This window comes from Eretmochelys imbricata, chromosome 13, assembly GCF_965152235.1.
Source record: "Eretmochelys imbricata isolate rEreImb1 chromosome 13, rEreImb1.hap1, whole genome shotgun sequence".
Lineage (NCBI taxonomy): Eukaryota > Metazoa > Chordata > Testudines > Cheloniidae > Eretmochelys > Eretmochelys imbricata.
This window is the reverse complement of record NC_135584.1, coordinates 17,878,598-17,894,573: the sequence shown is the minus strand read 5'-3', so window position 1 is coordinate 17,894,573 and position 15,976 is coordinate 17,878,598. Positions and strand designations below refer to the sequence as shown.

General features: G+C 43.5%; 1 protein-coding gene across 2 annotated transcripts in view; it reads right to left on the bottom strand.

Moving 5' to 3' along the window:
• PREX1 (phosphatidylinositol-3,4,5-trisphosphate dependent Rac exchange factor 1) overlaps positions 1 to 15,976 on the bottom strand; it is a 220,968-nt gene that overhangs the window by 18,009 nt on the left and 186,983 nt on the right. For both annotated transcript variants that reach the window (XM_077832160.1, XM_077832161.1), the window contains exons 20-28: positions 15,634 to 15,770; positions 14,791 to 14,962; positions 11,819 to 11,985; positions 10,801 to 10,962; positions 9,977 to 10,187; positions 8,375 to 8,654; positions 6,436 to 6,636; positions 1,203 to 1,291; positions 608 to 690 (exon numbers count right to left, since the gene is read on the bottom strand). In XM_077832160.1, the coding sequence (XP_077688286.1) occupies positions 608 to 690; positions 1,203 to 1,291; positions 6,436 to 6,636; positions 8,375 to 8,654; positions 9,977 to 10,187; positions 10,801 to 10,962; positions 11,819 to 11,985; positions 14,791 to 14,962; positions 15,634 to 15,770 (1,502 nt within the window). The remainder of the gene's footprint in view (positions 1 to 607; positions 691 to 1,202; positions 1,292 to 6,435; positions 6,637 to 8,374; positions 8,655 to 9,976; positions 10,188 to 10,800; positions 10,963 to 11,818; positions 11,986 to 14,790; positions 14,963 to 15,633; positions 15,771 to 15,976) is intronic.

The following is a 15,976-nucleotide window of genomic DNA, read 5'->3' as shown; positions in this document are numbered from 1 at the left end:
TATTCACTTAAGCTAAGCTGGATGCCTCCACACCAGTCTAGAGCTATTAATTTTGATGGAAGTCTCATCCTTAGCAAACATAATTAAACCATTCCAGCCCTCATCTCTCCCCAGGAGCCTAGTATGAATTATGTGTATGCAATATCGGCATGAGAGTCATGAGCTGGGCTCTGGTGAACAAGGGGGACAGAGAAGAACAATTTAGCTGAGGTTATAAATGTGTAAAGACATCTTTTGGTTACATTCTTTTCCGCTAATAGGAGGCTGTTTTTCCAAAAATTATGTCGATGAGATCTTTTCTGACCACTCATAACAGGAAGATTTCACTCATTGTTGGTTTTCACTCATCTGTTTTCAAATCTCTTTGTCATGAATCCAAAGCTGCAGGTCACCCTTGTCCTAATCACACAGAGCGACTTGAATGTTGGTGGAGACAAAACTGTTTCCTCAAACTATCTTACATCGACTTCCTCGCATCTTATTCCAAAACCTTGTTAGCTGGATCTCTACTGAGATATGATTTAATAACGCAGACTCTGATATTTCTGACATCTTGTTCTGTGATGTAGCGTACGCTGCTTCATGTAACTGTGCTAATGTCTTGTACCTGGTTAAAAAGATGCTCAAGACAGCCATGGAGTTTGTCTTGTTTGTCCGAAGGAATCCTCATGTCATTGGGAAGTTCATCACCTAATAAAGGAAAGATTAATTTTTTTTTTTTATAAACCATCTAATCAATCTGGGTCTCTCACATCTTGTGATGTGGTTACGGCACAGCCAAAAAAGCACTGTGACTGTGATTTTCACAATGAAGAATATTATTGCAATATAATCACCTTGAAGAGATCAATGAAGACAAATTGAGTGGCTTGCGAACTCTCCTTCCCCAGTCCACAGATCAAAATATTTTTCAGACTACGCAAATACCCTCTGTAAGCAAATCAGCAACAAAGGACTCTAATCTGGCCTAATTTCTCCTCCACACACCAAGAGTACAATGGTCCACCGAGGAAAGAGCCGACCTCTAACTCTTTAATTATCATGTGACTAGTTTGGTCTGTGTTCCTTTGAATGAACCGCCTTTGCAGCTAAACACCCTGGTAATAACAACCAGCAAAGCTGTAGATGTTTAGCCTGCTGTGCCATCTGATGTTGGAGAGCCTCTTTTATTACGCCTGGTTGATAGCCAGGCACTCACTCACCTGATCCCATCTCATCGCTGCCCAGGTAAGAGCTGTTACTCCGTACACTGGTGTAGGAGAGCACGGAGTCCCGGTTACTGTTACACTCACTGGAAGGAGAAGAAAGGAAGATGTTGAATATTTTTCCTTATCCGGGGCCTTGACTCAGTTATTACTCGGTTTATATTCAACCCTACAGTCCCTCAGGGAGATGTCCTTATTCATTCATGTGAGCTGACTTGAGTAGGGACTGAATAATACTAAGTGAGGCCTCCTGATTTGGCTAGTAAATGTATGTCTACACTGCAATTAAAAGCTGACTCGGGCTAGGGGGCTGTTTAATTGCAGGGTAGATGTTCTGGCAGGAGCTGGGGCTCTAGGATGCTGCGAGGTGAGAGGGCCCCAGAGCTTGGTCTACACCACAATTAAACAGCCCCTTAGCCCAAGCCCTGCAAGCTCAAGTCAGCTGGCTCTGGCCAGCCGTGGGTTCTAATTGCAGTGTAGACGTACCCTAAGAGGACATCCTTCAGTTCTCGGGACTATTGAAGCATGATTGTGAGCAAGTCTCTTATAAAGGATGAACGCTGATTTCCCAGTGAGTGTCTCATCACTATCAGGGCACAGAGAGTTCATTAAAGATGCTCCTGGAACACCCAGAGAGGGTTACCAATACAAAATTAAACTCTGTGGGCTTGATTCTCCACTGAGCCCAAGCACAGGGGCCTGGTCATGTATTCTCAGCCATCTAACTCCAGCATACGTTACAAAGTTGCAGGGGCAGAGCTGAAAGGGAAGGGAACCTTAAGGACCTTACGCCAGTGGAGAATTGAGCACAGTGGAGCCTTGCACTGTCATGCCCACTCCCTTCTCTTCCCTTACCACACTCCCTCCCCTCCCGCCCCTGCCATGCCTCTCTTCAGAGCTGGCAAAGAAGCAGGAGAGTCACTTCAAGCAGCTTTACCCCAGAAAAGATTCCTGTACACAGGGGGAATTCTCCAGCACAAGTCTCCTCCTGCTTCAAGTTCACTGCCCCATACTCATGGTGCAAAGAGAACTGGATGGACTGGAGAATCCAGTTCACTGTTTTTATCTAGCCTTGGCTTAGAATTTTTCAAACCTTAGCTTTGGAAACTTACCAGCACTGATTTTAAAAAATGTAAACCTAAACCAGAAGGGCTCTGAACTTTGCTATTGTAAGAATGAAAGTAATTTCCCTCATTAATAAAAAGGACCTACAGAGTCCTATTTCCCTGAACTGGGTTTTGTTTGCCCTTGTAAGAGCTATTATCAGTCAGGTCTGTTTTCTCCTCTTTCTGAAAAAGTTTAAAGGGAGATAACCAGTACTGTTGAACTGAAGTACAAACCCTTTGGGAGAAACACCACTTCTGAATTAGTTCTCCCAACAGTCAATGAAAAAGGAGCGTGGTTAATGCAAACAAGGCATATTCTTATCTGTAATTTGCTCATTTTTGTAGCTCCTCAGTATCCATTTTCTGGATCAAAAACTATCAAAATAGATTTGATTCCCCCTTGAGTAACTATCATATCTGTTACATGTACCTAATTGTTTGCCTCTATTTCATAAAGATAAGACAGAATAATCTTTCCTATTTTACATTTATGTGTAAAATTCTAAAGCAAGTCACAGCCCCACGGAGACTCTATCTTTGATCTCACTGTGTTACTCATAATAGATTAGGCTCAATTGTTGAATCTGTGTAAGTAAAACAGGATTCAGAAATGGGCTTCCTATTAAAAGAGACAATTCTTTGCATTTCATTAGAAGACCTTCAAAGCACATAAGCAGGTTTTCATATTGGGGTGGGCAAATGTCTACTAGGAACAAGTTTGAACCCACCAAAGTCACCCTACTTGGTACCTAGACCAGGGTTTAAAATAAGAAAATGCATTTTTCTACTTGTAAAAAAGCTCCAGTGTTAGAGGAAATAAATATTAATTCCTGTGAATGAGACTCTACAGCTCATGTTATCACTGTTTTAAAACAAGAAAGTAAAAGAAATAGCACTTCTAATCAACTAATCAACTGTTGTGGCCTATTTTTTTCCTTACTTTGTAGATTCTAAAATACGTTGAGGCTTTCACATAAATTAGCATGAACACTACCCAGTTCAGGGCTGTTTCTTAGTACCGTTTAGTGTTCAGTAGTCATTGCTGCTATCAGACTCATGCAAAGCTCTATCAAGCCACATTTCCATGGCCAATAATGCAGTGGACACACTGAGCCTATCTAAAAGCCATCTACATGCCTTACCACACAGAGCAAGAAGAGATCATATGGACTGTTATGAAGAATTCCAGATGCCAGCATCATCTAATGCAAAAAAGCTACAATTGCAAATACAGTTTTTGTAGGCTGGATGCTCTGTTCAGATACACTGGTTTAAATCTGGAATAACTATTGTCTTCACTGACAGCTGGTGTAACAGAGATCAGAATCTGGACCTTTTCATCCTTCAGGCCCAGGAACAACCAAACGTGCTAACTCTCATTTGGGGTCACCCATGGTCAAATCACGACCTCCGAGAGTTTATCCCAACCTAGCACATAAGCAGATGCCAAAAGGTTAAACAGTTGAAAGCAAGGCTTCTGATTTTTCACTGTTCTGCATCTTGTGTAGCCACTTACATCAGTGCACAATGAAGATAACATGCTACCATTCTGACAGAGTAGCATTTTATACCTCATTTGCATCAATGTAATTAGCAACAAGGAGAAAAGGTCCATACTGCACAAGCTTCAGTGATGCGTGATTAGACTGAATTATTCTGATTTTTATAACTCTCTTTGACAAGACTGCTCTGTACTAGAGCAGGCCTATAACATGCACATTCTTCTCCATTAGAAGATGAAAAAGGCAACTTGTTTACTCTCTTCTGAAGTCCTGCCTTTAAAAACGTACTCTTCCAAGAAAGACGGCTCTTGTGGAGTGTGTGAGATTTCCTTCAGCAGCAAATATTCCAGGAGAAGCAGCAAGTCAATCTTGTCTCAAAAACAAGATTTTGAGACACCTGAGCAAATATTTGGGTTTGTGGTTTCAAAGACCCATTTTTTTAAAAAAAGGCGGGATGTCCATTTCTGCTTCTCAATGTTTTAGGCTTCTGGGAAAATTGTTCACAGACTTGAATGGAAAAATCCTCTTACAATAGCATCGATTATAAGATCAAGCAGCCTACAAACTCTGTCGAGCTTCTGTGGCTCACAGTTATATGGTATAGGAGGGGAAAAGTCACATTAAACTTTTTGATGTTCCAAGATAAGTAAATTTTCTAAAAGCCTTGGATTGGAGGGGTTGTGAGTGGGGGATGGGGGAAGGAGTGTTTGCTATGCTTATCTGTGTGATAATAAGAGCAGTGAGATAACTTGAGCTTAATAATGTATAACTGATTACAAAATAAAGCACTGACTTGAAAATAATGCTGTTTATTTCCTAAGAGAAATATGCCCCAGAGAACCTAGTTCTAACTTTGAGCTGCACAGCTGGGTTCTAATCCCAAAACACATGGACTGGAATTTTCAAAGGACCTAAGGGAGTTGGGTGCCTAATTTCTTTAGGCACCTTTAAAAATCCTAGCAGTAGTGGGCATTGCTGTCTCTCTCTAGGGGCACTCACTGTGGCACTGGTAATTATGCTGGGCTGTGCACCTCAGACCAGAAGCTGGTTCAGAGTGCTAACACCTGAGAAAAACCCTGTCTCTCTTCATTCTACTCTGAAAACCTGAAAGGGGACTCCCAAGAGCTGGCCAGAGGCTTCACAGGACTTCCTGCAAGAAGTCATATGGGAGCCCTTGCACCTGCTGAAAGTCCATGAGAAACACACTACTTTAATATTTGCTTGAAGTGAGGACCCCTGCAAGATCTTCTGGTGCCCATAGTAGGTCTTATTGCTTTGTCTTAATAGATGATAAACGTAGAGTGAACCCCAGGGTATTTGGGAACCTGAGGCAGGTAAAAATTAGCATTATTGGAGGATCCTAAATGGAGTAATTTGATGGGGAATATTCCAATACCATTCCACTTTAAATGCTATACTGGTCTTATAACTTTCCCAAGAATAGAAACACTCTTGGGACCAGAACCATTCCTGGTGTAATTCTACAAACATGACTGGAGATACACCAGGGATAAATCTGGACGTCTGTGTTTACCAGGGGAAATCCCATGGTGGTTAATCAGCCCACAGTGCGTAACTATACTAAGAGTGGTTATCCTTGTAGCAAATCATCACACCCATATTAATATCAGGAATTACAGTCCGGTACATGCTTTTCCTTTGCTTCCTTATCATTCAATGTATTGTCTAGAAACTGTTCTGCTTAAGACCTAAAATCACAAAGAACAATACAGCATCATTACAATCCTGCTGGTGAGCTCTCCTGACAACTGGTGCTACATTAACATTGTTTAGCCTAGAAACCTCAGACTGGAACCAAGATACAACCATCGGCATAATCACTCCCAAACCCTAATTAGTCTGCATTTTCTGTGGACAATGTGTTTGTACACATGAGGCACTAAACCATCAGGATCAGATACAGAAGCTGCTGAGTAGGTCTTAAAGCAATGGGCTACACCTCCTGAAACCCTGGAGAATTCCCTCCTGCAGTTGCCGCACTTCATTGGAGAACAGCCTTCTCTCTGACCTTAGATGACTATCTGATCTTTTGACCCTGCAGTAAATGGATCCTGTGGTAGCCTGTGTGACATGTGAGCCATGTCAAATGGATGAGACGTTGTGAATCCTGTACTGGATACACTTAAATGCATACCATATGAGCAGGAACTGGGGCCCATTCTTATATTCCCTGATGCTGATGGGAGTCTTGCCACAGGCTTCTGTGGGAATGGAATCAAGTCCTAAGTGTCCAGACCTATAGGCCCATTAATTAGGTAATGGGGGGAACACTGAAGCATTTACTCAATAATAAAAATTGAAGTTACTTCAAGGACAGTTTTGCTAAGTAAGCAGTAAGGATTTCAGGATATATGCTACAGTTTGTATGGCACTTTTAAAGTGTAAGCATAATGTATAACTACCACATATTAGTACTAATATGGTACTAGGTACTAATTCATTAGTATTATGAATTTCAACAGCATTATTCTATGTATCAGTTACTTGTCTTTCTGATTATTAATCTCTCTAACTACCATCCAGCACTGTAATATTAAGATTAAATAGCCTCAAAGTACACTGCCGACCAGAATGGAGAGCCATGTATATCTTTGAACACACCTGTAGGAGTCTCTGAAACTCATTGTGTCATGTCCTGAGTCTTCCTGGTCCTCCTCAGAAACTTTGAAACAAACCTTCTTACTCCCACCATGCTCAGCTTTGTCAGTGTCACTCTCTTCAGCCCCCAAGGAAGGTGGGGATGTCTCCTCACTGGACAGATGTTCACATGTGCCAGTGGGTTCTGTTATGGTGGACAAAAGCCTAGAAAGGTAAAACACATTGCTCTCAGTGACTGGTGAGTAATCTTGTGAGTTATGCATTCACTACTGTGATCTGAACTCAAGTACACTTGAAAACAAAAGCAACATTTCTATTACTTCAGCTATATGTAGACGGGAGCTACCTGAAACTCACTCAGTTTGATTCGCATGCAAATTTTTTTTGGTTTTAGTTCATGTGAACTCACAATAGGTGAATTTTGCATTCATTCAGAACCTAAAGTGCAACATGAAACTTGGCTAAAACTGCCAAGTTCTGACTAGTTTAAGGTTAAAAGCACTGACTTTCAGATAGCTTGTACAAAAGTATCAACCCAGGTTCAAAAACCTAATCAAACATGCCCTGCAAGAACTCTCAAAACCAGGTGAGTTTTGGTTATGAGAGTTTTGTGCAGGTCTAGACGATCCCCTTCCCATTAATACAGTGTTTGTAATAAAAAAAGACAGCAACACAGAACTGTGGCAGTATGGTAGGAATAGTCATCCACCCGATTTTCTGCAAAATACTGTGAGACTCTTAGGCACATTTTAAAGTGTAATTATTTGCTAAAATAAATTATTCTGCACAAATAGTCTCACTTCCATCAAGAGTGAAGAAATGTCCCCACGTTTGCATCCTTTTTCCTGCTGGATTTTTCCTCTAGACACTAACTGGCACTCCAAAAACCACAGAGTATACATCATAAATTTGCCTTTTATTGGCCAGTGGAGGAAGAATTCTAGTCAGTATGTGCTAACTCTTTCAGGAGATCTCATCCTGCTGAGACTGGCCCAAAGCCTTGCAGATTTTCCTGCGTGCTGAGTCTGCCAAACTGCAATCACATTTATAAAGAGTCCTTTTTACTTGACCTATTAAGCTGACTCCCATGGTTAAAGCCAGAAAAAGAAGGACAGAAGGGGAAGACTGAGCCCCTTCTGCTGTTCATCTTAGAATAAGAAAACATTATCCCCCACAACCCAAGTAGGGCATGTATCATAACAGTCTATGGCCTGACCCACACACACAACCACCACGGTCACGAGTTAAATGCACACACGGGGCATAAGCAGTGGCCTTTGTAATTGATCCAACTCCTGCCATATCCCACCTTCCCTCTTCATTCCACTAACAATGTCAGCCTCATTGTTCCTTTCTTCTCCTGTTACAATTTCTGTACCTTCTCCCTTGCTTCCCCTCTCCATGGAATGAACTCTCAGTCCTAGTCTGCCAGGCCCTCCTTATTCAAATCCCTTTTGACTACTGACTTCCGATCTAAAATAGCTCCCTCATCTGGGCCTCCCAGTGTATTTTTATGTCAGTCTTATAGACAAACTCTTCGGGGCAGGAATTTTCCCAGTGTCTGTGTCTTGTACAGAACTTAGCCCACTCTTGGAGCTTAACAAATAATAGGAATCAGAACCAGAATGGACAACCTTTAGTTCTAACATAGACTTCAAGCCAGAGAGTGCAAAGAGCAGCTACACTAGCTCATTATGTAAGTGGAAATGACATATAGGTAGATGGATCTCCATTTGAGCAAGTCCGGCCGCCTCCATCCAGCAAAAGGCCGTGGTGCAGTGCGGGGGGCGGGGGTATGCACACACATACTAACATATTATAATTTGTGCTAATGGACACAGAATATATTTCTGTGGTTGCATATTTCCATTTTCTCAGATAGCGTGTCCCTTTATTTAGGACGTGCCCTCAGCAGCGCACACACAGGGGTCTCTTTACTCACTTATTTATCTGAAAGACGTATTGCTTCATTTCCTTCACTGCAATATCTAGTTTATTAAAAAGTTGAAGGTACGAGTCCTGTATCTCCCGGTCTTCTTCTTTCAGCAGAAAGCTGAGTCCCCTTTCCTCCTGGTTTGTTCCCCCATTCTGCTGGCCAAAGCTACCCTCATATTGTTCATGTGGGTTGAGTTCTCCATCTTCTGGGGTTAGGCACTTCCATGATGGTGCAGCCATGGTGGTGATGCAATGCTGAGTGTATGAGACTGGATTCAGAGTACCTACTAAACATTGAAGGAAGTAGTTAGTATGGCTCTAGTGACTGTATGTATTACCTCTCAATACTTAGAGCAGGTTTCTATGGAATTTAATAGGAATTAAACCAACAGGCTCATACAGAAATTTAAATAGGTTAGTCTACAGAAATTGCTCTAAAATCCTACAGTGTTTAATAGAGAATGTGCGCTTCCCTATAGGAATCTTGAACCTTCTTTAAAACATTGTGGCAAAAATATAACTTTCTATTTATTCCATAGGACTTCTCCATGGCATGCAAACTACGTTTTTTGCCATTACTGTAGTTCATGATCATGGTAACTCATATAACTAATAATAGTACATTGCCCATTCATAGCACTGACCATCTGAAGAGCTCGATGCATTTTTATAATGCTAACCAATTTAAGATTGAAACAAACCTGTTAGGTCAGTATTATCCCAGCTTTACAGATGGGAAAACTGACCCCTGGGAAAATAACTATCATTGTCAGGAAAAGTAAAGAATAATTATTTTCATTTACAAATGGTGGCAAGGAGAATATCCATAGCAGAGCTGGAACATGACTGTGATACTGTGATTATCCCCTCCTACTCTCATGAAAAGTGCCGTGGGGTCTTTAAAAAGTACAAGTGGGCAGGGCTTCTCTCGTTGGCCTAATTTGAAAAGGGTCTCCAACCATTCTTCAATATTTGGGATAGTCCAGATTTCCATGGGGCTGTCCCAAGTCCTCTTGCACACTCATCTTGTTGGATACTGAATGACTCAGAAGTATATTGTGAGAGGTACAACAGTGAAACATTGCAGCACAAGGATTTACTTGGCAAGGAAATCTTAAGTAGTAGCCATATATCTGAAAGATAGCACCTCCAACATTACAGAGCCGCCTCGTGCCAATGTGGGGGATTAGTTTAGTAATGGCTCAGAAGAAAGAGCACTACTATCTGATTGGCTACTTGAGGTTTCTCACCCTTGCGATTATGATACAACAACTTCACATTATGGAACCACTTAGCCCCATCACTTTTTTCTTCCACTCAATAAGACAACTCTTCTAAGTGGAAAAAACACCCCAGGGCATTTTAGGTGTGATGAGAAAGCCACATTACTTCGCTGTTAAAGATGTTTGACTTGAGGCCATACTCTGTCCCCAAGGCATTGAGTTATTTTACAGTAACTGCATACTGCCTGCCATCTTATTATGAGCATTTTAAGAAGAAGAAAAAAAGTATATTGTCAAGGCAACATTTCTTTGGATTTGTCTTGAACTCACTGAAAATACAACTCCTCTTTTTACTAAAATAATGCCACTGAAGCACACATGAGCACCTTGTTCTGGATCAAGACCAATTATAGATGGCTTCCGTCCAATGCGAATGCTGAATGACCTTCCTGTTGAGGTAGTGTTTTTGGGGTAGGATACCTCCATGAGGTTAATGTGGCAGTTGGTGGGGCAGAAATCCATGCTGTTGAGGGGGTGAGGCTCCGATGTGGCTTGTTTGAAGGCTGGGCTCACCTTCATTTTGAGCTCATCTGCAAACTGGGGGATAAAGCAAGTTTGTGAGATTTCATTTTCAAAAAAAGATGATGCAACACAGAAGATCCTTATTTTTCCCTGCCAGCCTCCCATTTCCACAGCCATCTCATCTCTGCTATCCTGGAAGGTACTGTTCCAAAAATATCACTGGAAAAAATGACATTTTAATTTCCTTGAGAATTGTTTAAAAAGTTCTTCTGAGGGTCAGATTTCAAACATGTCAGATAACTGTACCGAAAGCATACTTAGTTTGTGCATACAGGTATACAATGTGCTCATGCAATCATAGTAACTTGTGTGCACAACACAGACATGTGACAGCTCTTGTCATTGATGGGGAACGGGGCTGGGCTCCTCATTTGGATGAGCAGGATGGATCTGTCAGCAGAGGCATGCATTCCAGCCCATAGAGACAACAGTGTGTAGATGCTCTAGAGACAAGTCCTTATCCCACAGAGCTTGCAATCTACATAACTTCTAGTTCTGTGCTCAGATCAGTAGAACACTTCTCTCTAAAGCAATTAATGGAGAAAACACAGCAAAGAATACTCAGACCCCACTATTTTGACAGTATAGGACTGTCTAGATACAGCACTGAGATCTAATAACGCTGCACCTTGTGGTAGTTGGTGAGCCTTTTGCAGATGCTCTCCAGCTTAGTGTCACAGGTTTGCCGGAAATCATACTCTGGCATGGTCTCCACAGCTCTGCTTTGGGAGATGAGCTTCTTGCAGTTCTTCACAAAGTGACTGTCATCTGCAGCAAAGGCTTCTAAAATCTGCAAAACGAAACAAAATTCCAATGGTAAAGGGCTGAGAGCCAGGAATACTGCAATATCCTTCCACTGCAGTATACACCCCACATTTTGGCACGTTTCAGGAAAGTGGCATTCAGCACACATCCAGCCCTCTTTCTTCCCTAATTAGCCCTTCTGAATCATTGTCATGCCTAATCTCAACACTTCAAAACTTCAGCCAGAAGTTTTTAAAATATATTGGATGTGCTCAAAACAGTCATTTTGCCACAGGGAATGTTCAGTCTCTGGCACATTTGCTCTGTCTTGTTATTTCTGCTTTGTCCCAGCATGGACACGCCAATAATGTTATTGTTACTTGATGCAGACATTTATTATTTGTCCATTGTAGTGCACACCAAAACATAATACCAATCATTCCTGCCCACACTAGGCAGCAATTAAACCCATGCTTCATATCAACCAACCCAACGCATCTGATGGGGAAAACCTCCATAGTCTTACCCCAAGGGGCAGCAAATGTTTCCCTGAAAGGATGAACTTCACATTTGCCCTGAGAAGCAGCAAACTCCTGCTCTAGTGGACAGACAAAAATGGGAGAGTTTCACTGGGAGAGTTTCCCAGCTGAGGACCCTCCTGCAAGAGTGTCTTGACTCAAGTCCTCAAGAGTTGAAATGAAGGGAGAGTCAGTGCAACTTGCCTGTACCAAACAGGGGTTAGTTACTCTATACTGGTGCATTCTAATGAACTAGCCTAAGCTCCAGGCAGGGCCAATAGCATAACATGCCGTGTCACCAAACAGACAAAGCGGGTAAGCCTGGCTCATTGGTTTCCCTTATTGTGATTGGGAAGGAAGCTGGCAATGTATGGTGGCGGGTACCTTTGCAGTCAGATTGAAACAACCCTTTGGCTCTACGGTTTTCTCCAAGACATAACACTTGATCCCAGCAGTGCTGACGTATTCATACACCACCGCGTGTTCCAGATGGACATTGTCCACAGTCAAGCTAATGAGATGCATGTCTTCGCTCATGATCAATGGAGAGACTAGAACCAAAGGCAAGCCGTTAGGGAACCAACACTCAGAAACACACACACGCACAAACGCAGGTGTGCACGTGCACACACACGCTCAGGAGACACGTATGCCCAGCATACATTTATGGCACAGATCATGGTACCTGGCAGGGACTCTCAAATGGGAGGTAAATTACATTAGCTCTCAATGTCCTTGATGAAACACGAAGCAGTTTACTGTTCCTAACTGACTTCCCTTGAAGCCCTGTCACCACTGTACTCCAAATTGCAGTTAGTGCTGCAGGTTCACCCTGGTGAGTGCACTTCACATGCAGCTGTGCCAGAGGGAGAGTCGTCCCAGGGAAGGGCAGTCCGTGCTATCACCACCTCCTCTCCAAGGCAGCTGTCAATGCCACTCAGCACGAACTTCACCAGCAGAGGCAGTCCAGAGGTGCTGCAGTGCGTCTTGCAGTGACCTATCCTTGGTTTTTTCTCGACCAGCCCCTACTTTTTAGGAGCAGGGGCATGCGCAGGAATTTAAATTTGACCCCTTCTGTGGGGGGGCACAGAAGATCTCTCTCCCCGCTCCCCACTGGCCCCGGGAGGAGCTTGCTACCCTCCCTCCCCTCCCAGTCCTGGGAGGAGCTTGCTGCCCCCCCTCCCCACCTAGCCCCAGGAGGAGGTCACTTCCTCCCTTCCTCCCAGGCCGGAGCTTGCTGCCCCCCTTTCACCCCCAAGAGGAGCTCGCTGCCCCCCCTCCACCCAGCCAGAGCTTGCTGCCTCCCCTCTCTCCCTGGCCCCAGGAGGAACTCACAGCCCCCCCTCCCTGGGAGGAGCTTGCTCCCCCATCCCCCATACAGCCGGAGCTCACTGCCCTCCCACCCCCGGGGAGGAGCTTGCTGCCCCCCTACCAACCCAGTCCCAGGAGGAACTCGCTGTCCCCCCTCCCCACCCAGCCCCAGCAGTAGCTCAATCTCCCTGCTTCTGCAGCCCTGGAGCTGGAGAAGTTCTGTGCCTGCAACAATTATTGGGGCGGGGGGGCATGCCCCTGCTTGCTCCCCCTTACACACACCCCTGTTTAGGAGATACAGTGTTTGGCTTCAGATCCCCTGGTGCATTAGGGTCTGCATGCAACTTGCATTGCTGTACACGTGATCCCAGATCTATTGTTAATAGGGGTCCAGTGAGTCTGGATTCAACTTGCATACCCCTTGGAGTGTTCTTTGGGAATGTCCTCCCACATCAATTAATTTTCTCTATCAGTATCTTAATATGAAGTAAGTCAGTCTTTTTACTTATACTTAGACTAAGGGGAGGGTTGCCTGTAGAAAGTGATGTGCCCAGAAATGTTGCTGACACAATTTGCACACCCTCTGAAAATTTGGTCCGGAATATCAAAGTCACTTGAATTACAAAAAAATGACATTATTCTAGCTCGAGTTATTTGCAGACCTTTAGTTTGCAGCCATGTCATCCACACAGCTCCAGGGAACACTTCTCCCTCCCCCTGCTGCTGCCGCCATCACCCAGCCCTTCCTTTGTGGGAGATGATACCACACAGCTACCAGAAGTGCTCACTCCAGAAACTTTAATAATGAGCAATTGTCCTGGAGGGGTAAGACGGGGGATATTGCAATCTGGTTTCATTTGGCATAGCCGGCTAAGAAACACAGACAATATGTGGAAGAGATAAACATGGTGGGCCTGAGTCTTGCTTAAGCCCTAGTCTTGCAAATGCTTTGTGTACATCCTTCACTGTATGCATGTCAGGAGTACCTCTGAAGCCAATATGGCGTAGATGGCTGCTCAATGTGAATGGGGCTATCAGAATCTGCCCCTAAAGGTTAGATTGTACCATGCCAAAGAATCATGTCCAGGGCTCTGTTACATTTGGATTAAATTTTCTGTTAAGTATAAATACCATATTTGTTTTAGTCATAATCTAATGCCCACAATGGGAGCCACATGGCCAAAATGCCAAATGGGGGCCAGATGTCTCAGAGGAAGAACCTCCTTTCTCCTGTCATTTTAGCCTTTCATTTTCATCTCTCAGCTTTAGCTCACCCTATGGAGGCCAGTAAACCATATCCCACGGTCCCTTACTATAGTTGAGACCCGACCCCTTACAGGGCTTGTTGAGTATCCCATATTCCAAGAGTGAATCAGTCCCTGCTTTCTACTGAGCAAGAGCTAGGAGAACTATCCAAAGAAGTTGAGCTACACAAGGCACAGGGGTGGGGCTCACTTCATGAAACGTGTTTTCCAATGTGATGCATCTTGACCCAAAATTCAGACACCGTGTAATTATGCTGGGTTGTGGCTTGACGTCACAGCTACCAACTATACAACTCCTATTAGTACATACTCTCTCAGCATGTGGGGCCCCAGTCATTGACTGTAGGGCATGGCATGCAAGAGAGAATACTAAGTAGATGTACTGAAAAGCGGAGGGTTTTCTGCCTACCTAGCTTTGTGACTTTCGTACTTATAGAGATTCCCAAAGGCGCCAGCAAGAAACAGGCTCTAAAACTCCACAATTAATTAATGCTGTCTCTTCTGTTCAGAGCAGGGGACATTCCTCTCTGTTGAGAGCCACAACAGCAAGATCTCCATGTTACATCCCAATTTCATGTTCCTCCCAAATAAACTGGAGCATGATAATATTTCACCTGGGAAGCTGCAGCTTGTTGCACATTTTGCTAGAATGAGAGATTTTCTACAGCAATAATTACATTTCACAGTTCCATCACCCCTTTTCTCCCGAGTAATCAGAAAGTGTCTGGCTTGCCTGCCTACATTTCCTTCCTTCATGAAATTGGGTGGGCTTTCCTTTACCTGCTTCCTGTTGGCTTTTATAAAGGGGATCCAGTTCTGCACTTCCTTCCACTGAGAGCTGTCCTTCGCTTGACTCAAGATGGCTGCCGTTCAGGTACGAGTTAAATGTTGGCTGCTGAGCTCTATCCTCTTCAGCGTCTTCGTGTGTTCGGTACACCCACTGGTACAATCCCTTTCAAAAGAACAGGAACACTATGAAGAGCTGCCTCAACTTCATCAGGGATACACCTGGATTTCACACACTCTTCTCGCATGGATTTTAAGCCTTTTGATGATGGCTGTGAAAAGTTTTTGTCCTCTAGTCAGGGGTTCTGTGTCATGTATGTGAGAGCTGAGTTTAGTCTACTGGCAACTGGAACCTTGTTGCAACCATAACCTAAGAATTAATAACTTAGATACAAACACCTGAACACTCTGAAGAAGGGGTGTAGTTTGGAGTATAAACCTGGATGTATACGTGAATTTTGCAGCTCATCCCTATCTCCAAAGTGGACTGGAGTAGAATCCAGGTCCGATCCCCCCTGAAATTTAGGTGTATGAAATATGAATCTGGGTTTAAATTTTGGTAGCACAAACCTACCTCTGCTATTAGCTGGGAAGCAATCTTTAGAAGTCTATGGACTGGAATACTTGTGATTCATACACATTTTACAACTAAGGGGTAAATTCTATTCAGGGTTTCACCCCAAGCACCTCCATTAATGACAGTAGGGTCCCATGGCAGCAGGCAGATAAGTTAAAACACACTTTTTAAGGAGCACGTGTGTATAAGACTATTATATTATTTTTCCCTCTCAAAACGTTATGTTAAGTTCCATCCAGGCCTCACATCTGTGTACTTACCAGCAATTCCTGCTGCCTGTTCCTGTATGCTGTGAAGTGCTCCAGAACTTCTGTGTAATTTTCATTCATCATATTATTCCCATTAACTTTCAAAATGCACTGCCCTGAGTGGAGTCCCACAGCCGCAGCCTTGGAGCCTGAAACAAAGACAGACCAGAGGGGAGTTCAAACAGCTCAGCAGCCCAGCTATGGAGAAGATTAAGAGAACAGAGGGAGTGAAAAGCATTTCTGGCTAAGATGTGTGGGGAGTCAGGATGTTTGGGAGCTATCTTGTGGTTTTGCTGGGTTTGGTGAAAGAGCTCTGGAAGAGCTTTGTCATGTGAGGCAAATGTATATAACCTTC